The 22,668-nt window shown below is 40.7% G+C and overlaps 1 protein-coding gene across 1 annotated transcript in view; it reads left to right on the top strand.

Moving 5' to 3' along the window:
* The window catches only part of CLVS2 (clavesin 2), a 78,177-nt gene that overhangs the window by 7,307 nt on the left and 48,202 nt on the right, over positions 1-22,668 (top strand). Inside the window, exon 2 of the mRNA XM_075553942.1 lies at positions 9,711-9,885. Within this exon, the coding sequence (XP_075410057.1) occupies positions 9,711-9,885 (175 nt within the window). The remainder of the gene's footprint in view (positions 1-9,710; positions 9,886-22,668) is intronic.

The following is a 22,668-nucleotide window of genomic DNA, read 5'->3' as shown; positions in this document are numbered from 1 at the left end:
GATGCCTGATACCTGATCCCTTCGACACCTCGTGGTCACACAGGCTGGTGTGCTGCTTCCATGGGGGCTTTGTTGCTTCTGAGCTAGATGGCCACTTGTTTATCTTCAAGCCTTTAAGACCCCAGACACTATATATTTTGATAGTCGGGCACCATCAGCTTTCTTCACCACATTTGCTTATGCACACATTTGTCTTCAATGACCATAAGGGGAAGGTGGGCACCCACTGATACGAATTTTTGTTTCTTGATGCCTGATACCTGGTCCCTTCAACACCTCATGGTCAAACAGGCTGTGTGCTTCTTCCATGTGGGCTTTGTTGATTTTGAGCTAGATGTCTGGGCCCTGGTGGTGTCGGGGTTACGCCTGGAGCTGTGACCCGCATGTTTGGCAGTTCTAAACTATCAGTGCGTGTTAAGGAAGCTGCCTGGACTTTCTACTCCCATGGCCTCCAAGTGGATGCTGACTCATAGTGACCCCCACTGTGGGTTTCTGAGATGGTGAGGGGTGCATTTTTTAAAGAAGGTTTTTTCAAAGAAACATTTTTTCTTCTACCTGTTTGATGACCAATGATTCTTTCATTCTCACATTTCCACTGCCATAAAAGCAAGTTTCAAGCAGTGAATCTTCTTTGCTCAGTGACACAAGTCATATGGATGGATATTTCAGAGTTCTTGTTTCCTCCAGGGTCTGCAGATGGAGCCATTTCACATCCTACCCCTTTTGAATAGCGTATTGCTTTCCTTCCGTCCACACCCTCATCTGTGGCCAACTTGGAGAGCGCCCTAGTGCAGCCAGCACCGGTGGTGGAGGGCCAGTCATTATTGACGTCCTGCTTTCTTATCTCCCACACACATAGCTTGCTACTAAGCAGAAAATGCAGACCATTCTTCAAACTGTTCTAGGTATGAGGCACCACAGGGAGGAGAAGGCACATTGGTGGGCTTGTCAGGAAGATCTGGCTCCTGCTTCAGCTCTGTCCCCCTCCCTCGGTGGTTTTGGGCAGAGTGCAGACATTCTTTTGAGGTCCCTCTTTGGAGACCCCCCAGCAAAGCCAGGTTAGTGACCTGACCTTGGCTTAGTTTTGAGAATAAAATAATGCTTTGGCAATTGCTTTGGAAATCTTCAGTGATTGGACGGATGAAGGTGTTATTATTACCACTTAGTAATACCCCACACCTGGATGAGTTCATCAGCGTTCGCACTAATGATACTCCGAGGCCTGAGTAAAAGTAATTCTTCTCCTGGTGTCTTCCCCAAGCACCTTTCTGACAGGAAGTGCTTCCGACATTAGAAAATGTGGCTTAATGAAAATGGAGGAGGGGAGGCTGGCTTAATGAAGAATTTAATAATGGCTGATTGATTTAGTGACAGTGGGAGATTGCTCACTGCGATACTTCTAAATGCAACTCCAAGAATCAAGTTTTCCCCTATCTGGCTGAGAGAATTGGAAAATAGAAAGGATCTGACCCCTTTGCGACTTTCCTGTGAGCTTTCCCAAGCTTGTGAGTGGGGCGGAGTAGCAGTGGCTGTGACCCTAGGGGAGAATCAGAGGCACCAAGGATCCTGCAAGGGCAGGGGCAGAAGTAGGGCCACTGTCTCCCATGAACTTTTCCTGTCCGTAGGAAGGCTGCAGGAAGGCTGCTTTCCCTCGGCTGCGCTGGTCTCCTCTCTAGTTCTTGAAGGGGGTTGGCCTTCTTGAGCCAAAAGGGAATCTTAAGTGTAAATTATTATGCATATTTAATATCATTTGGTAGGAGCAAGTAACTTCATAGGAGCCAAAGCTCAGCCTGGTCAGTGACACTGGGCAAAATCGATTTTTACGTGCTTTTATTACATCAAGTGTTTACATGTCTGGAGATAGAGGATGAGCAGCGGCGAGTCCATGCGTGAGAATTTCAGAAGGGAGAGGCTGCGCTGGAGTCCGGCAGTTAGAGACGGTTTCACAGAGGACTTTGAACCCGGGATGGCCCCAAAGAAGGGTGGAATTCAGATACAGTGGAAAGGAAGCGGGCATCCTCAATCACTGTAAGTGAAGGTATGGCGGAGGAGTGCACTGCTCTGCTTGCAGATGGACATGACACGGCCTCCGTGGCTGTGGTGAGCCTGTGTGTGGATGTGTCTGGGTCAGAAAACTGGATGACGCAGGAACCACTGAAAAGACATTTCAGCCTTTTTTATTTTTGCATTGCAGTTTTCTTGTTTTGACATTTTGTTCAAATTTCAAAAGAACTAACTTTGGTATCATTGATCACATCAGCTGTTTTCTAGTCCCAATTTAATTTCTGTCCTCTCTATTCTTTATTTTTTTTATTCAACCTCTTTTGTCATTATAGGTTTAATTAAATTTGCTATTACTTATTGAATTAATTTTGGTAAAATGTGTTTGTGTCTAGTATTTTCCCCTCAGCTTATCTAGGCTATAGAAATTATTAATGTCTAATTATGCATATAATTTTCTTATTACCGTTTTTTAGTTTTAACAGGTTTATAAAAATGTTCCCACTTTCATTTCGGATTCTTATATGTTTTTGTTTCCTGTCAGTTTTTTGTTGCTGTTGCTAGTGTAGCTATTGTAGTTTCCTCCATCATTTCAAAGGACCAACTATTAGAATCATTGAGTATGTATTGTTTAGGGTGGTTAACCTATTTAGGTGATTAATCTCACCATAAGGAGCTCTTGTGTTGTAGTGGATAAGTGGCGGGCTGCTAACTAAAAGGTTGGTGGTTCAAATCTATCAGCTGCTTTTGTAAGAGAAAGATGTATACTTTTAAGAAAATCATTTTATTAGGGGCTCATACAACTCTTATCACAATCTATCCATACATCAATTGTGTAAAGCACATTTGTACATTTATTGCCCTCATCATTCTCAAAACATTTGCTCTCCACCTAAGCCCCTGGCATCAGTTCCTCGAAAGATACATACTTTCATAAAGAGTACAGCCTTGGCTGCCCCGTGGGCAGTTTTCCCTGTCCCCTAGGATCACTGTGAATCGGATTGATCTGATGACAGTGGGTTATAAGTAATCCCACAATAGAGGAGAGACAGGATTTCTGGAAAAGAAAAAGGTGAGAGAAAGAAAAAGAGACAAAGTACCCTCGTATTATGCTGGAGCTTTAATGGAGAGAAAAGTTAGAAGCCAAAGACATGATAAAGGAAAAGAAAATGAGATGAGACCTGATGACCTGCAGTGGGATCTGGGAAGGAAACATCCAGGAACGATTCCTTATTAGTCGAGTACCGTGCAGCATCAGAGGGTCATTTGGTTCAGTAGGATGACTTCACCATTAATACGATTTACTTCAGCAAAGTGGGGTAATTAAGGTGCTCATGTTCAGATGGTAGTTGGAAAGATGAGACTGATACTCAGCCTTGACACTGGGTCTGGGCCCACAGTGGGTTATGTGTTGGGCTCAGCACACAGGGTCAGAAGTTTGAATTTACCAGCTGCTCCCCAGGAGACAGATGACGCATTCAGCTCCTGTAAAGATTCATAGCTTCAGAAACCCCAGGGAGCAGGTCTACGATGTCCTGTCGGGTTGATGTCCGCTGGAAGGGATCAGTGGCGGTGAGTTTGATTTCAGAAGGTGCTGATGTTCGGATGGGAGCTGAGGAGGGACCGTGGGTCTGGGGATATAGATTTAGGGTATTCATCAGCGTGTCGCATCAGACAGATGGACAAATTGCATGATGAGAGTAGAGGACCAGAGCCTGCTTGCTCATGCGTGTAGTTAGAGAAGGGAGTCTAGCCAAAGAGAAATATGCGGTGACCAGAAAAAATGAGACTAGAAAAATTTGGCATAGCATCATGAAGCAAATAGAAGAAAGAATATCAACTGCAATAATTTTCACAGATACTGTTCTATTTTATGTCCAGTGCTGTTAAAAGTTCAACATATATTTTGATTATCTCTCTTGTCTCTAACAATGCTTTTATGAAGTTAAGAACAAAAGGTTAAAAACAGAAAAAGCAGGTATAGAATATGTGATTGTGGAAAGAAAAAAAATCTTATCATAGTACAAAATAAATATTACGAAGAAATACTAAGTGTCCACTGTGTGCCAGGAGGTGGGCTAAGCATGTTCGATCTTGTTATAAGACCCAGACCAAACCTGTCACTGTTGAGCCTTTCTGACTGGATGTGACCCAATGGAAAAGAACCGTGTTCCATGGAGTTTTCAGCTATTGGTTGAGAATTGGAGGGTATTGTTGTAGGAGGTAATACTCAGTATCTTCCTTTTCTACAGAAGAAAAGAAGGGTTGGTGAGCTTTAGAACCATTTCATAATACAAGAAGTCTGAGTGAGAAAAGCAAACAAGAGTCCCTATTTTTGTTTTGTCTTTCTTACAGCTGTCAGTTTTTCATTGAGAAATAGACTGATTAAACTAAATAAAAATGCCCTAAATTATGAATTCATGAACATACACCCTACTTTGTAAGGTAGACTGATTTCATAGCGGAGGGAATTTTATAAGAATTGCATGTGTCCCTATTGATTGCACAGGTTTAAATAGGAACCATGGATGTCAAAGGCTCTCCCTATAGCTTTTGCACATGATCGTAGCTTTGCTTTCTTTCAAGAGCAAGAGCCTACCACGTCTTGTGTTCTGCTTGTAGATTTTCTTTTGCTGGTACTGTGACTTCTTCTTACTACAAACAATGCATTACCCTTCCAAAACTGATCAGATTCCGCTTTAGCTCAATGCTAGTCTGGTAAGCACAGTCAGGAGACAAGAGCTGAATACTGTGTGAGCGTGTTGGTTGTGGCCCTCTTCCAACAAAGAAGGGAAGAGTAGTGATGGTGGAGCTTATTCGAGTGTATTAACTCCAAATGTGAATATGGAATCATTTGTAGAGGCTACCAATTTGAAATCACAGTTAAAATAATTTCTTTGGATGATCCCCAAGAGACACAGGTCATAGATGCTCCATTTCTTTGACTCTGGCAAGGTCTAGTGTAGTAAAGCTAAGCTTAGGGACAGCCTGTGAGCTGCTAACAGTGATAAGGTGACATGTTTGACAGCAGAATGAGTCAGGAGTGCTTTTCAACCTACCCTTGGAATGCAGTTCACTAGGATATTTTTATTGTTTGTTTTTTAAACTTTTAAATTAATATGATTTCTATAAAGATCAAGAAGTGTTGGCAGCTAACAGGTTAAGCAATTATCTCCTAACTACAAGTTGGTAGTTCAAATCTCCAGTAGCCCGTTGGGAACAAGATCTGGTTGGTACATAACCTGGTTGAAGTTAGTCTTTAAAATGTCACAAACTGACTCTTCATTGAAGATTCTGTGACCTGGCTGATTTTATTTTCTTTGGAATCACAATTTGTATGTAAAATTTTCTCTTGAAATTGACAGTTTAGAAAAACCCTATTTCAAGAAAAACCCTACTTGAAGCAAATGATCTCTTACTTTCTGCCCTTTTGGTATTAGAATTGCTTCTTTCTGTAGACAATGCTGACTTTAGACTCAAGTTTTACTGAGATATAGCTAACGTATCACACAATTCAGTAGTTCAGTCATAGTAGGAGTGTGTGTCCGATCATCATCACACTCAACTTTGGGACATTTTCTCCTTTGGTGCCCTTGCTGTGGACTCCCAGTTTCCTTCTAGCCTCCTCTTCCATGCGCCAGGTAATCATTAACCCAGCTGCTGTCTTCGTAGATCCACCCATCCTGACTTGCCTACGTAGAAAAATATCCAAAACAAAGGCAAAAAAAAAAAAAAGGCCCAAGCAACACAGATCAAATGAAACAGAGAAAAGACTCAATAGAAAAGAAAGCAGAAGATATTAAAAAACAAGAATAATTAAATATGAGCCAAAAGGTCGATGTAATGACAAAGTGTTACATTCCCACCTAACTACCGCTAATAAGACCCACGTTACATGCTCTCTGGCTGCTGTTAAGGCTCTTCGCACGCCTGCACTGTGGCCAGTGGGGATCCCCGTAGACTCAGTTCCTGTAGAGACCCTGCCAGTGGATTTTAGGCTTCCAAAATCATCTGCAATGCTCTGCAAACGGGGTGTTCACGATTTACATTTAATGCTCTTTCCTCCTTAGTCACACTAGCTGGTGTGCTGCTTCCTGTGGGCTTGAGTGCCTTCGTTTAGATGGCTGCAGGTTTGGAGACAAGCTCTGAAGACCCCAGATACTATTTTTAATAGCTGAGCACCTTCTGAAATTTTCACTGTACTTTCCTATAGCATCAATATCCTTAATGCAATTTTGGTAATTAATGTTATTTGATATTCGTATACGAATAATGGTCATTCTTAGAGTTAAGTATAAGTTTTCAGTTGACCTAATGTTCAATTTTCTTTGAAAATCTAATCCTTTTGGAGTTGCCTTTCCTTTTTTCTTTTCAGTAGCACAAGGACTCCCTACTGTTATTCATGAGAAATCCTTGGGATTACGTTACTTTTACCATAATATCCTTATGATGCAAATAAAAGCATTAGTACAATGATAAGTAATCAGTAGAAATTCAATAGATGTTGGTGGTAGTAGACACATGGAGTACTTATATTGTGCCAGAGAGGTAGTGTACCAGGGAATATTCAGAACTAAAGAGTGTCTGGTTAAACAGTTTACTTACAGTGGGAATAATGGCCTTTTGGGTAGTACATCGCTATGTAAAATAAAAATGAAAACTAAAAAATCACGAAACCACTAAAAACCCTCTGGAAAGGTTTAACATATTTATAGGCCCAAGGATGTGATATCCAAACATAGTTCTTGAAGGTATGTTGTGATGAAATTTTCTTGTGTAGCTTTCTTGGCTACTTGTCTTTAAAATTGTGAAGTATGCGTGACTCCTTTATTTGTCTCATCACCTTTGCCCCACCTCCTCTTAAGTGGCCGAAATAGGATCATGACCTCCACCTATAGCGTACACAGCCTGGGATGTTGAAGGAGGAAGGAGCTATTTCAGGTTAACATTTAGACACCTTCTTCAAGAATAATGACCCATTTCACTTCTGAAATTCATAATGCCGTCCGGATAGAGGTAGTTAGATCGCTAGAGTCACTCCTGTTTATTTCAGATGAAAGAACTGAGCCTCAAAATGATAAATCGATAGTATGCTCAAGGCCGTGGAGCTAGTGAGGACCATGCAGAGGCCCCATCGTGAAGTCTTCTGACCCAGTGCCCTGTGCTTGATTATTGCTGATGTCCTAAAGATCATATTCCGTATTATTGATTTTGCAGCTGAGGAAATGAGAGAGGAGGAATTGCCCGAGGTCCACACTTAGGGCTGTTCTTTTCTCTCCGAACTGCTATGCGTTCTCCATTTGCCCCCAACTGCTCTTAGAAGCCAAAATAGGACTACCCCTCATATGCACTCTCGGTCTCATACTGTCTCCCTGGTGAGCCTGCCACGTCCACTAAATGCTGAGGATTTTTACTCCGGTCCCCTCCTCCCCAACCCCTGTCCTCCCTCCTCCTCAGTGTCGGGGTTTTCTTTCAGGCTACCATGGACAGCTCCACCCGCGTAGCTCCTTGTCCTGTTGCTGTTATTGTTGTGAAGTGTTGCCAGTCCTGTGTACAGCCCAACGAAACCCTCCCAGCCCTGTGCCCTCCTCACCAATGCGTCTGGTCAAGGGCCTTCCTCTTTTTTCCCGATCCTCTATTTTACCAGGGACTGGTCTTTATGTCAAATAAATCATTGGTATGGTATCATCCACCTTAAATTTGCTGATTCCTCTTTTTAAAAATTATCATTTTAATGGGGGCTCTTACAGCTCTTATCACAATCCACACATGCATCCATTGTGTCAAGCCCATTTGTACATCATTCTCAAAACATTTTCTTTCTACTTGAGCCCTTGGTATCAGTTCCTCATTTTCCCCTTCCCCCACCCTCCCTCCCTCCCTCATGAACCCTAGATATTTTATAAATTATTATTATTTTCATGCCTTACACCGACCATTGTCTACCTTCAACAACTTTACTGTTTCAGTCCCCCTGGGAGGGGGTTATAGATCAATCATTGTGATCTGTTCCCCCTTATGGCCCCACCTTCCCCTTCCCCTCCTGGTTTCGCTACTCTCATTATTGGTCCTGTGGGTTTTCTCTGTCTTGAATTCCCTGTGTTGCAAGTGTACATGCTCTGGTCTAGCGGGATTTGTAAGGTAGAATTGGGGTCATGGTATTGAGGGGGAGAGGAAACCTTAAAGAACTAGAGCAGGGGTGTCAAACTGGTGGCCCATGGATGCATGCGCCCCCCTAGGTAATTTTTTTGTGGCCCGCAGTGCTCGGAAGTAAAATGAAAATAGAAAAAATTGTTATGAGGAAAATAGTGCTTAGGGTAGATCGAGGCAATACCGTACACACAATTCCATAGTTACATTTTATTTCAGAGCATCGTGGGCCACAAAAAATTACCTCAGAGACCTCATGTGGCCTGCGGGCCGCCAGTTTGACAGCCCTGAACTTGGGAAAAGTGTGTTACATTGGTGCTTTGTTGAACCCTGACTGGTTCCTCTCTTCCTTGTCACCCTTCTGAAAGACCCAAACCCTGTATGGAGTCGATTATTGATTCCTCTTAAGTGCTGCCATTTCTTGAGGATTTCTTAAAAAACAAAACAACTGTTGTCCTTTTCGCTCAGCACAGAATGAATGATCTCTTTTCCTTCCATGAATTTAGGTTCTACATGTTTTTGAGAACCTTGAGTCTCTCCCAAATGTGGGATCTATTTTTCTAAGATGTCTAGCTTGATAGCCTCTCTGGGTGTTCTACATATTTCTCCAGTAGGACAAGTTCTGTTCAAGACCCTTGCCTTTTCTAGCCACACCCACACCTCCATGCTCTTTCTGCATCGTTTTCCGATTTGTGCTTTCTCCCTTTTTCCAGGGTATGTGCGTGCCTTTCTCTACTCCTCTTTCACCATTGTTCCCCACATGGAAGTTTCACCGTTTAACAAGGTTACCTGTGAAATGCTCCTCAAATTTGACTTTCGTCTTCACTTATTTGCCATTACCTTGATTAAGTCTTACTGTCTGCCACCAATACTGTTGCACTTTACTCCTATTTAACTGGAAAAGACGAGCTCTATTAAATTCCTATATTTTGCCAGGTACTGTGTGGTAAGTTAGCACGAGGAGAGATGAGATAACTCAAACTTCAATTTGGGCGGTTTGTATTATCATGGACACATTTCCATGATTTTTCCATTTTGATTTTGCTTGTCTTTCTTTCTGTTCTGCCTATACATCATTATTTTCTTACTTATCTGATACAACTCAGAATAATTAAAGTCCATTGTTTCTTTTAACGCTAGCTGTTTCAGTATCATGATCTTGCTTTTAGATAAGACTTCTTTAAATCTCATTCTCAAAATTTCAAATATTAGGATTTTAAATGTCAGTATTGTGTAAGTTGTTGAGATATTTAGAAATCACACACAACCTTTCTTGGCAGTTTAAATGAGACTTTGGAGAAGGATAAGGTATCCTGAAAGTAAATTCAATAATTTTAAAAGAATCAATTTTCAAAATCATTTGAATTTTGTAGACTACATGTTAAATTCCAGTATGTCCAGTGCAGTAAAGCTCCTTTTCCAAGAAAGATTTAAAACAAGATGATCATCATTTGTTTCTTAATGTATTTTAAAGGGAATTTTTAGTGTGCTTTTAGCTTTCTGTATTTTCTGCATTGATAGTGGTTAGATTTAATATTGTGCTTTTCTGTTGCTGATAGGTACACACTGGTGGATATTTTGCGAGCCATCTTACTTTCTTTAGAAGCCATGATTGAAGATCCTGAGCTTCAAGTGAATGGATTTGTTTTGATCATAGACTGGAGTAACTTCACCTTCAAGCAAGCCTCCAAACTTACCCCAAGCATGCTGCGATTAGCTATTGAAGGTCTTCAGGTAAAGATTTATAAATTACCCACTTTTGGTTCCTCGTGCCACCTTAACAAGTGACTTAATTAACTTCTCTTGTCTCATCTGTGTAGAATAACAAAATGTCAGACAGGGTAATAAAAAATGTAGAAATAATTTCAGGCGCAAACATTAACTGCACAAAGAATTCAAGCAAGAAACTAAATAATGTGTGTCTTTTACTAGTTCGATCAGAGAATCTGGTGTTTGACACCTACCAAGCCTTCTCAATGTCCACACGTAAAACATAAGTGACACAGTGAGACTGTTATCTTGATAATCAGAATAAACAACGCCATTTGGATTTTAGTTACAAAGCAATTTAGGTTTAATTTTTAATGAGTTTTCTTTTTTTAATGAGTTAGATTTATTAATTAGGTAAATATTTGCTTCATTATTCTTTTAACACAGTAAATTTGGGCTATGATAATCAGCAATGTCTTTATATTGCCTAAAAATACTATCAGAAAGTCTTCATGATATAAACTACTCCTTTGAGTTTGTTCGGATTTAATAGTGGTTTACCTGCTTGTTTCTGGAGGGAGAACCAGTGACGTGGAATGTATAAAGTAATAACACTTCTTCCTGTGAGTGATAATTCCTGAACTGTTTTGGACTTAAGAAATGCAAAAACTGCCATTTAGTAGAATTTCATAAATTTATAAAAAGAATACTGCCATTTTCTTTCCCACTTGTAAAATGTGTTTCTTTTACACTTGTTTGCTTTCAGTTACTTATACATGGATATATTTTAAGCTTTTAAGAAAGATTTGAAAATTACCTTTTGAGTGTTGTTACTCATTACTTATTTTTGGCATTTTTTAAGATTTGTTTTAGAAGTTTTCAAGTTAACAGTTAAATTCTTTAAATTTTACCACTGAAAGTATATCACTTGGTTTCAAATGATTAGTTGCATTTTTGTCATTCATTACACTGGGATGACTGACTTTAAAAAAATGTTGAATCAACAAAATTTATATAAATTCTTCATCCATAGTAATTTCTGTCAATGTCTATAGGTGTCTACATTTATGGCTAACGAAGGACCACAGGTGGAAGGAGAGCTTAGCAAAATCAGAAATCGCAGTCTGGTTTCTGTCTCAGGGGACGGTAATCTGACACAGCCATCCTTTTTCTTTGAGTAGGTTTTATTCCCAAAGCGGTCTTGGCTAGTGGATCTTTAACACCACTATTGTAAGCCTTGCAGAGACACTTGGGATAAATGGAAGAGCACCATGACAGGACTTGTTTTTGTATTATTGTTACCAAGTGCTTTCAAGTTCGTTCCAACTCACAGTGACCCAGTGACAACTGAACAGAACACGGCCCGGTACCGAGCCATGCTCACAATTGTTGGGTTCTACCCTATTGCTGCAGTTACTGTACACCCCATCCCATTGAGGATCTTTTTTGCTGCCCTTTCTCTTTACCAAGACCGATGCCCTTCCTAGGGACTTGTTTCTCTGTAAAACATGTCCAAAGTACATGAGAAGAAGTCTTGCTGTCATTATTTCCAAGGAGCACGCTGGTTGTCCTTCACCAAGACAGGTGTGTCAGTTCTTCTGCAAGTCCATGGTCCTTTCAATATTCTTTGCCAACACCATGATTCAAAGGCATCAATTCTTCATTCTTCTTTGTTCATTGTTCAGCTTTCACGTGCATATGTGACAATTGAAAGTGCTATGGCTTGGGGCAGGCAGTCTCAGCCCTCAAAATGACAATCTTGATCCTCTGTCCTATAAAGGGGTTTTGTCCAACTTGCCCAGTGTAATACATTGTTTGCTGTCTTCAGTGGTGCCCCCATAACCCTTGATTGTGTGTTCAAACAAGATGAAAGTTTTGACCACTGCCATTTTTTCTTTATTTATCTTGATGGCATCTAATAGTCTTGTGAGGATTTTTGTCTTTACATTGAGTAGCAGTGCGCATCGAAGACAGTAGTCCTTGATCTTCATCAGCAAGTGTATCATGTCCTCTCTGCTCTCAGATAAAAGGTTGTGCTATCTGTATATCATAGGTTGTTAATAAGCCTTCTTTCAATTTTGTTTCTGAGTGCTTCTTCAAATAGGCCAGCTTCTTGGATTTTGGGCTCAGCATTGGTATTGAACAGGTATGAGTTAATACGACCCTGATGTGTACCTTTCCTGATATTAAAACACCCAGTGTACTCTTGTTCTGTTCAAATGACTGCCTCTTGGTCATGTGCAGGTTCTGCAGGGGTACAACAAAGTATTATGTAGTTTCCATCTTCATCATAGTTCCGTATGATCAACACACAGTTGAATGTCTTTGCACAGTCAATCAAACATTTTTTTATCTTGTTGGGTAACTATCTTTCTGGTAGTCTCTACTTTCAGCCAAGGTCCATCTGACGTCAGTAATGACATCCCTCTTCTATGTCCTCTTTTAGCCTAGCCTGAATTTCTGGCAGCTCCTTGTCAATGTGCTACTGACATGGTTTTAGAATGATTTTCAGCAAAATTTTACTTGTATCTACTGTTAATAATATGGACAACTTTTCTTTGGAATGAGTACAAATATGAATGTTTTCCAGTGTGGTGGCCAGGAAACTCTCTTCGGTTTTCTTGGTGCAGGGGAGTATCTCCAGTGCCTCATCAGCGTGTTGAAACTTTACAATTGGGATTCCGTCAATTCCTGAAAGCTTGGGTTTTGCTCACAGAACCAGTCCCTCTTGGATTTCTTCCGTCAGTACTTTTGGTTCTTGATCTGATTGTACTCTTGAAATGGTTGAATGTCAACCAATTCCTCTTGGCCCAGTGGCTCTGTGGATTCCTTCCATCTTCTTTTTATGCTTTCTGTGTCATTCAATATTTTGTGCATATAATATTTCAAAATTAGAACTCTGGGCTTGAAGTTTTGTCTCCTGTTTGATACATGTTGAGTGTGTTCTTCCTTTTTTTTTGATTTCTCATTCCAGGCATTTGCACATTTCAATTCTTCATCTTCGGAGCAGTCTTTTGAAATGTTCTGTTCAGCTCTTTTACTTCATCATTTTTTTCTAGAATCAGTCTTCAGAGTCCCAGAGCTTCTTGACATCTACTTTGATCCTTTGTTTTTTCTTATGCTTTTAACGCTCTTTTGCTTCCTTCGTGTGTGACATTCTTAATGCTACCCCACAGTTTGTCAGGTCTTCTGGCATGGCGCTCAATGTGTCAAATCTATTCCTAAGCTGTTCTCAAAGGGTTTTGCATTGAAGGAGTCATTGGTCTTTCAAAAGTCCATCATGTGATCTCCAGCTTCGTTTCTATAACCCATGCCACATTTTCTAAATACTCTACCTTCCTCTTTGTTTCCAGCATTAGCCTTCCAATCATCAGTAATTATCCATGCATCTGGGTGGCATGTTGGATCAATTTCAGCCTGAAGAAGTTGAGAGAATTATTCAATTTTTTTCTTCATGGATTTCTCTGGCTACCATCAAGTCAATGCTGACTCAGAGCAACCTTGTAGGACAGGGTGGAACTGCCCCTGTGTGTTTGCCAGACTGTAATTCTTTATGGGAATAGGAAGCCCAGTCTTTCTCCCTTGGGGCACCTGGTGGTTTTGAACTCTGGACCTTGCTGATTACAGCCCAGTTCCTAGCAATTACGTCACTAGGGCTCCTCCCTGGCTTTAGTTGTTGGGTAAATTTGAATAATAGTTGTATTAACGTCAGCTCCTTGTATTTGTATAGGTATTATCGCAGACAGCATTCTACTTCAAGATAGACCTTGAAATGTCTTTTTGACAATGAACGCACCACCCTTCCTCTGGAATTTTTCATGTAGAGCATAGTGATTGTCATTCAAGATGGCCAACGCCAGTGCAGGTTAACTCAGTAATGCTTGGCACATAGATTCTTATGGGTTCCATTTCATTTTCGGTGACTTGCTATTTCCTAGATTCATATTTTATGCATCCGTGTTCCAATTATTAATAGATCTTTGAAGTTGTTTCTTTTCATTTTGAGTCATGCCCCACCAGTGAATTGAGCCTGTGGCTGCTTTCCTCCATCCATGTCAATGCGGCCGACTCGCCCGGGAGAAGCAACAACTCTTCCCCAGTGGTGTTTTCAGTGCATTCCCACCTGAGGGCGCATCTTCCAGCGTTATGTGCTGCTATTCATAAGATTTTCAGTATATCTGACAATGTCCCACATCTCTTCATAAGGTTTACAATTGCGAATCCTTCACAGTTAGACATCTGGTTACTTCTTTGTATTCTGTTCTTAGTCTGGAAGCTCCACTGCCTCCCATTTGCCTTTGGCACCCTATTGGATTTTTTAAAAAAATATGGTGGAATAGCTCCCAACATCATCGCAACCCTCAAGCCACCACCATACAGCAAACTGACAGACATGTGGTAGAAGACTTGCTGAGAGATAGTAAGCAAGCCCACCAGCTTCTCTGTGGGGATACATGAAGCTTTTGGCTACATTTTTAATGTTTATAGGATTGGAAACCTAAAGGGTCAATTCATTTCTGTGCCAAGGGCTCACAAGTTGATGGCAGTGGCTTTAATTGCATACATAATTGCAGTGCGTATATGCATTGCCATATGTGTCCTTTAGAACATGGATACATATCATATCATACATACATATCAAGCTTTCAAGACTCTTCAGACCATAAAATGTTTGAAGTAAAGACACATCATTTTAGGTCGCTGAACACAACTACCACAATCACTTACACCATCAACACCGCCACAAATGTCAATTTTGTTTAATTCGCTCAGAGAAATTTAGTGCTAATTTATATCAAGCCACCATTCAGCTGTATTGATTTTATTAATTCGTTCACTGCCATTGATTGGATTTCTATGCATAGCGACTGTGTAGGACAGATTGGTACTATCCCTGTGGGTTTCTGAGACCATACATCTTTTCTGGAGTAGAAAGCCTCATCTTTCTCCCACAGAGCCATTGCTGGTTTCAAACTGCTGACCTTGTGGTTAGTGGCCCTACACATAACCCAGTACAGTTCTAGGGCTCAGGTGCCAGAGAGAAAACTGATTTGACTGATATGTGCTAGGAATGAGATGTGACTATATTTTGAAAAGTCTTCACCTTTATTTGCCTTGAAGTGGCTTATATAATGTGTACTACACACACCAATGCCCCTTTCCTTTGAGTCAAAGAAAAGAGCTTTCTGAGTGACCTGGCTAGAGAGAGTACCTGCTACTTTGCTTAAAGATGTGGGGACTCTTGCAATGGTGCTCACACTGGATTACAGTGCAGGGGCAATTGAGCGACACTGTGGAGAGTTTGGGAGAGAATGGGTTTTGGACGTAACTAGATCTGGATGACAACTGTACCACATTTTATATCCGTAGGTAAGTTACTTAGCCTGTTTGGATCTCAGAATCCTCAGTTGCATTTGAAGTGATATATCTTGCTATTAGCAGGCGGTCTGAATAATTAAAGTGATTGACGTGGATCAGCTTTTTTTTCAGATGGCATATGCTTCTGGATGCTTCCTTCTTTTTATCACAATACAGTGAGAACTTAGGCTGTGGAGAATGAAGGTTGATTGACATTGGGAATAGTAATAATATCATATTTCACTTTTAGTACTCAGGTTGTAAATAATGCATTCCCCCTGTTACTTCTCTCATGGTTAAGTCACACATAGCCACATTTATATTGGATGGTAAATAAAATATATTTTCATGTTGGAAGCCAAATAAAAGATGAACTTATTTCATCCAAAGAAATTTTATCTTTGTTTCTTTTGGGAGAACCTTCAGGCACAACTGAAATGGTGGTGATTGTGGAACAGGCCTGAACCTTGTGGGTTGAGTAGGAATTTGTTCAGAGAGAAAGGAATTTCAGACAGTGGGGCTTTGGGAGACACTTTGAATGAAAATACAGCAATAGGGTTTGGCAGTACTTGATGAACATATTATGCCACAGCTGGAATGAGGAGCAGATTGTGGCCAGTGACCAGTAGTCAACCTGGACAGGTGGGCTGAGACTGGAAAGTATGGGATGGAAGGTGGCATGCTACGTGGTTTGACCTGTACTCTTCTGACATCAAGAAGATTGAAGCAAGAAAGGGGCCTGATCACTGTTCTGTGTGGTAATGATCTCTCGCAGAGAAAAATGGTTGTGGATCAAAAGATGCAGAGAGTTGATCCAGAGAGCCCCCAAACTGCCCTGGAAGTAATTATGTCCATCTGCTTTTATAGGGCAGAGTATTGCACTTCAGGGAAATTCAGATGCTTAGCTGATTTTCTCAGTGCACATCAAAGCTTGAATGCAGGTTGTTTCGACTCCAGAGAACTGTCCTTTTCCGAATTGTGTTTCTAGTGTCTCTAGGACTATTTATTGGGAAAAAATGGACAATATCAGGTGGCGTAATTTCCCTGCCCCAGCCTGACATCCTTACCTTTTAATACAGTTGAAACTTGTTTCTTGGGATAAGCCAGTACAATCTAAACAGAAAGGATGTCACAGATGGCTGGCTGGTGACCTTGCATTCTTTCCCTGACAGTGCTGCCTGGACCATTGTCTTTTCCGTGACCTGCCCTCTTGAGTTACCACCAGCATTCCAATTCTCTGATAAAACATGGTGTCCATTGGGCAGTCCCTTGGATGATAGCTAAAGAGAACTCTGATCAACACCATCCACAAATGCAAGCTCAATACTAGCTCAAGGCAATCTGGTACTTTCCCCGTGTGGAAGCTCCACAAGCTGGGCTTCACCCGCCCCCCCCCCTTCCTTTATAAAGAAAACATGTACCATATATTCTCATGTATTAGCTGAGTTTTTCAACACTTTTTTAATGCACTTTTTGTGGTAAAATTGGGTGCCTTGGCTGATATTTGGGTTTGTTTATCTCGAGTGTATATGGTAATCCATTTTTCCACTGTAAGGCAGTTCTTGGTGAGTTAGAGACAATGTCGGCTCATTTTGTGGAAAGACTGTATTCAGGCTTCATTTGAAAGAAAATATGAAGAGAAAGTTGTCTTGTTATTTATAAGACATTAATTGATTAGAGTAGTCATAGAAACAGGAGGCATCTCAGAAAGTCAATCCGAGATTAAGTGAATGTGACTTGCAGACCCTGGTGTCTGCCTGGGAAGCCAATTAAAACACGAGCTGTTTGGGAATACCTAGAATAGCGTAGGCCCTGCAGTCACAGTTCAATGATGTGCTTTTACCTTTCTGTTTGTTGTTACGCCACTCTTTGCTTGGCTCCTTGTAAAACACCACTACTCTTAAAGCTCGTTAGGAAGGCGAAATTTGAGCTCTTACAAATTCCCAATCTGTGTGTGACTTTCTTAAACGATCCTAGCCTTACCTGTGTCATCTGTTGTGTTGGAATGTAGTCCCTCATTATTCATCTTCATTTGGGTCCTGATGTGTTTTGGCGCTTTTGCTTTCTTAACTTCACAGGAATCCCCAAACTCCATCTGTCCAACGTCCATAATGTAGTCAAGGCATGCCTTGCTGGCAAGGGGCTTGATTGCAATGAGGAATTGAACAGCTCTTTGAATTGCTACACAGGAATCAGATGCAGGGCCAGCTCAAATTGGCTAAAACAGTGTGCTGTGTTGTAAGAGCCCTTAATAAATAGGACTTGGGAAGGAACAGGAATATGTAATGGACTCCGAGTACACAATGCTGCCTCTTTCTTTTGACTCCAGGGCCCAGTGTTTCCAGCAACTACTAATATGCTTCCTCTGTGGTCTCTGACCATTCGTGTGGAAGGCAGAGAGTGCTGCTTCTACACATGCTGGCTCTCGCTGTTTGAGAGCCCGGTCCCACCTAGGGCATCTTGCCCAAAACAGGACACGCTAATGACTTGGAACAGCGCTGTCCAAGGCTAGCGGGTGAGGAGTTCCATTAACTTTAGGGCAGCGTTAGTTGATTCCGTTCTCTAAACCTGACCTGCTTCAAGGCTGAACTTGTGTGTGTGTGTGTGTGTGGGTGTGTGCGCGCGCATGTGCGCGCATGTGCACAGAGGGTAAAAGAGAATATAAAAAGGAACTTTGTGCAGTATTGAATAAGTAGGAATTTATAACAAAACATGGGGGGAGTCTATGCTTTGCTACAGTGATCCTTGTAACAGTTCCCCTCTTGCGTTCTTTGCAATATTTTCCAAGCTTATCATGATTTGAATACTGGAGCCCACTTGCACTACCATGGAAACGTAAGGTAGCATTGCAATGCACTGATGGGCAGGGGCAGAATTAACGCCTGTCCTTTTGAGGATGAACACACGTGCTCTCAGACTGTATTCATTGAGGCAGTCTGGAAGTGGGGGCATGTCCTTCCATACTGTGTCCACACAGGCAGAGTCATATTGAGAAACAGTGACAGGGCAGTGTGGTTAAAAAAAAAAAAGTGACATTTTCTTCTTCACATCCATAGCCGTGTGAGCTTTGCGTGCCTCCTTTCTGTTGTTCCCAAACCTAAAACAAGATGAGTGAAACCCTGTGTTACTTTACTTCATGGTGTGAAAATACGATGGTTCGGCTAAGAGACTAGGTCCCAGAAGAAGAAAGCTGTCTTCTAAAAGCTGACTATAGATTTGTATACATTATATATAATAGTGGAACAAGAAGTCTGAGCACTATGTAAGCTTTGATATGATATGGACTAGATGGGTTGTAAATAAATATATATATACACATGCATATGTATATTACTCTTTTCCTTTCTTAAAATGGCTATAAATTAGCAGCTAAACTTGTTAAGTATTTTTTAAGCATGTTTTATTGTGGGAAGTAGGGGTCAAATTTGGCAGAAATGAAGAAACGAGGGCTATAGAGTTTCTTACTGCGTACTTACCTAGAAAAAAGAGATGAATTAATTATCAATGAAATTTAATAACATACATGTTCATGCACCACAAAAGGAACTAGTTATCATTTTGCTTCAAATCACTGAGTCATTGAAGCATGTAAGGCACGGAAGGAATTGAACACATTTTAAATCTGAATCACTGAGATAGTAATGAAAGGATAGAACACCATGCTCAATAACGAAAACGTGAAGAAACCACGTGAGCTGTTCTGCATTTCACTATATTGACGATGTTTAGACATGTCCTCAACTAGGAAGAGCAGAAGTAAGTGCAAGTTCTTTACTATTCTTTTTAGTAACGCAAATGCATCTTGTTACATCATTCTCTCCTGGTGGAATCTTACCATCCCCCCCACTCTCTCCAACCCCAAACTGAATTGTGAACATCCATTTGCCTGTTATTTTGCCAATTAGTTTAGGACCACAGAGGCCTCACATTTTTCTACAGATGGTAATAAAATTCTTTCAAATGTTCAATCACTACCTAGCCATAAATGAAACCATTTAGTAAGAATCTCATGAAATTTGAACTTGTGGTGCCTTTTACATTTTCTTATATTTTATATCCTGGAACCTGAATGCCATAATCTTCATGTCATATCTTCACCAGTGAGTAATGTTTATATGGTTATATTTTTCCCTTAAGATTATTCTCAAAGTTGACATAGTCTTCTTCTTCTGGGGAACTGTATTTAATGGACTTAGTTTTTGGCTTTTTCCTCCGCTAGAATTGTAGAAACCATAATGAATTCACAAGGGGACTGTCCTTTTGGATTCCCCCGGGCTAATATTTGATGCACAGTCAATGGTAGTATGCTGTCGACCACGCCTTAAGGTCAACTGCGTTCGGAAAACTTTCCATTAGGTTGGGGTTTGAAATGCAGGTGAAAGTGAATGGTAACAACAGTTTATGTAGCAACTAAACAAAAAATGTATACATTGGCTTAACCTTCTAGTTTAAATAGTTGTTTCTGATCAGCTGATGGTGAGTGCGCTTCCTTCTGATTCAGTGAGATGCATTTTTTCCTACTTCTTCCCCGGCCATTTCCTGCATGTCATTTCTGTGGTCATTTTGGTCTACTCCACTCAGTTTCCTTGGTGAAAAAGCATAGGGAGGTGGGCGGTGTCACATATTTTTATGGAGCAGACGTGGACGAGCTAGGTGGACATTCCTTTCTCTTACATTCTGTTAGCTAGGACACACGCAAGTAGACTTCTAACCGTAAAGGATGTTGAGAGATGGTGTTGGTGTGGTGTTGCTCGGAAGGAGAGGAAGGGTTGGACATCTTGAATGCATTGAGAATTCCCTAAAAAACCTTGGACGAGTGCTCCAGCAGTTCCTGAAGGGGTGTTTTGCTTATGTTCTCGAAAAGGGACAGGTGCTCATTAGGCAGTATTTCAAAGAGGCTTAATTCCTACACTTAAACGCAAAGGAACAAATGCATCTTTCCAACAATTCATTCTGCGTTCTGAGTGCTATCTGGGTATCTATGTGCCTGGCTAGTTTTGCCTAGGTGTGATGCCTGGCAATTGTTTATGCCCTGACATCAGTGTCGCTTGTGTCTCTTATGACACATGTATCACAGTTGTAATTCAGTTAGTTCAATTCTTCACAATTACCCTGACTCTCCTGTGAACAATTCAGTGAAGTACTTCCAAACACCCTGAGTTTCATAACAATGAGAAAGATAACTCATTCCTCTAAATCCTGTAACGATGTTCAAGACAGTGTTGTAGATGGAACTGTCCTCCCAAAATATGTTTTGTCACCCCTAATATTTGTAGTTGGTCAAAGCCAATGTGCTTGATTGCCGACACACACCTTAAAGTATTAATGTAGTGGTGTTTGGGCTAATATTTTGAGAGCTAGAAGAGCAGATTAAATAAGCAGAGCTAGGGGAAGATTGATGCCATGCTGCATGACAGTCACCAAGAAACCAAGGAACAGAAGCCGAAGAGGATCCAGACAAAACTAAGAGGGATAGAAAGCCTTTCCCCAAGCTGGCACCTTCCTCTAGCACTTCTGGTTCCTCATCTGTAGGGAAGTAAGTTTGCTTGGTAAAAAATACTTGTGGCATTTTTGTTGTGGAAGCACTAGAAACTATGACAGACAGCCATAGTGCTGTCGCTTTGCCGTTGAGTTAAAGTCTCTAAATTTGTGATTCTCATTTTCAAAAAAATAAGAATAGATTTTTTTTTTTTTTGGTAAGAAATGACCTAACTTGAAACTCACAGAAAAAATAGTAGCTGTGAAAATACTGAAAGGTTTTCACTATAAAATTTTGGTTTCTAGGTTGCAAGAACAGAATTCCCATGGAGCGTTAGGATGTAGAATACAGCAGCCACCATACCATGAATAGTTACCAAGTGCATAAGGGATCAGTGGGAATTTTATTTATTGCTGAATCACATGTTGAAGAGATGAGAAGTCAATAGAATTTAATTGCTACCAAAACCAAAACTAAAGCCAAACTCTCTGCCACTGACTCTATTTCAACTCCTATTGACCCTCTGGGACAGAGTAGAATCATCACTGTAGGTTCCCAAGCCTTTAAATCCGTGTGGGAGCAGAGAGCCTAATCTTCTGTCACAAGGAACAGCCAGCTGGTGGGTTGGAACACCCGTGGTTAACAGCCCAATCCCTAGGATCAGTGTGTACCTTAGAGGCAGAGCATTCATGGGAAGGCCACCCGAGCCCGTCTCGGTGAGTGCGGTGCCATACTGGAGCAGGGAGTGTTCTTACAGAGGTAAAGTTGCCACGATGATAAACTCTGGCCTTTCTGCTTGATTATCTGCCTTGGAATTATGATATCCGAGAGCACTGAGATGGACCGTGGGGAAATTATATACTTTTTTGTGACTCCAAATTTCATTTTGAGGTCAAATGGAAATAGGAATGCTGCCTGCATTCTTTGTGCCGTTGTTGTGATGATGCAGTGAGATGCTTCGGTGATCAGTGCCACGCTGACCTGACAGAGCCTCCTGCATCTCAGCTGCTAACCCAATGGCATTGTACCAGGGATCGCTTTGCTCTGGACAGAATTCTAGAGTATGGCTATTTCTTGTTATGGCTTCTACCCCTTGCTTAATTTTTTTCTTATTGCACTTTTAAGTTCTGTTAGTTCTTCCATGAATTTCATTTCTTCTAATCTTTGCTTTCTTTTCTTTTTGTTTTATTTCTAGTTTTGATGACTCAGTCTTAAGTGTTTTGTTTTTTACTTGAAAGGGTGGATGGGGAGTAAATGTTTCCTTTGTTTTCATACTTCCTTGGTATTTTGGTCAAGATAGGAATATGATTTCAAAAGCATTGCCCTTAGTGTTTTCAAGTCACTACTTCATAGTTGTTAGCTATCCATTAGTTCTGACAAAAAAATCATGGCTTTTCAAAGACTCCTTTGTACGCTTTGTATGTGCCTGCATTTCATGTGTAAAAGACTTTATTTAGGCTCTTTTTTGGTCTTTAGCCTTCACAAGTATGAATCTTGGAATGGAATTTTTAAATGCATTTAGTAGACATTTAAAGAACACTTTGGAGAAAAGAAGATATATTTTAAAAAGTAGTTTTTCTTGATTCCTTTTCTTTTTTAACATTTGGCTTGGTATCTTTAGTCTTAGTCCTCTGAGTTTCTGCCTGTGTTCTCACATATATTTTTTAATATTTACTAAAATATAAGTAACAGAACATCTCTCAATTACACAGTCTTACATGTGATAATAATTAATTTCATCATGTTATGAAATCATAATCACTATCATTTTCCAAATCATTCTTCACCAACAGAAACTCAGTTTCCCTAAGTAAGAAGTCCTGTGTTCTCCTCACTCCCATCTTCGTTAACTTGTAAAAACCTTTGGCATCTACACATTTGCTTATTTCTTATAAGTGGTGTGTTAGTCCAGGTTGACTAGAGAAACAAATCCAGAGACACTGATATGTGTATAAGAAAGAGCATTCTAT

This window comes from Tenrec ecaudatus, chromosome 7, assembly GCF_050624435.1.
Source record: "Tenrec ecaudatus isolate mTenEca1 chromosome 7, mTenEca1.hap1, whole genome shotgun sequence".
Classification (NCBI taxonomy): Eukaryota; Metazoa; Chordata; class Mammalia; order Afrosoricida; family Tenrecidae; genus Tenrec; species Tenrec ecaudatus.
The sequence above is the reverse complement of the archived record's forward strand: the minus strand, read 5'-3'. Positions and strand labels throughout refer to the sequence as shown.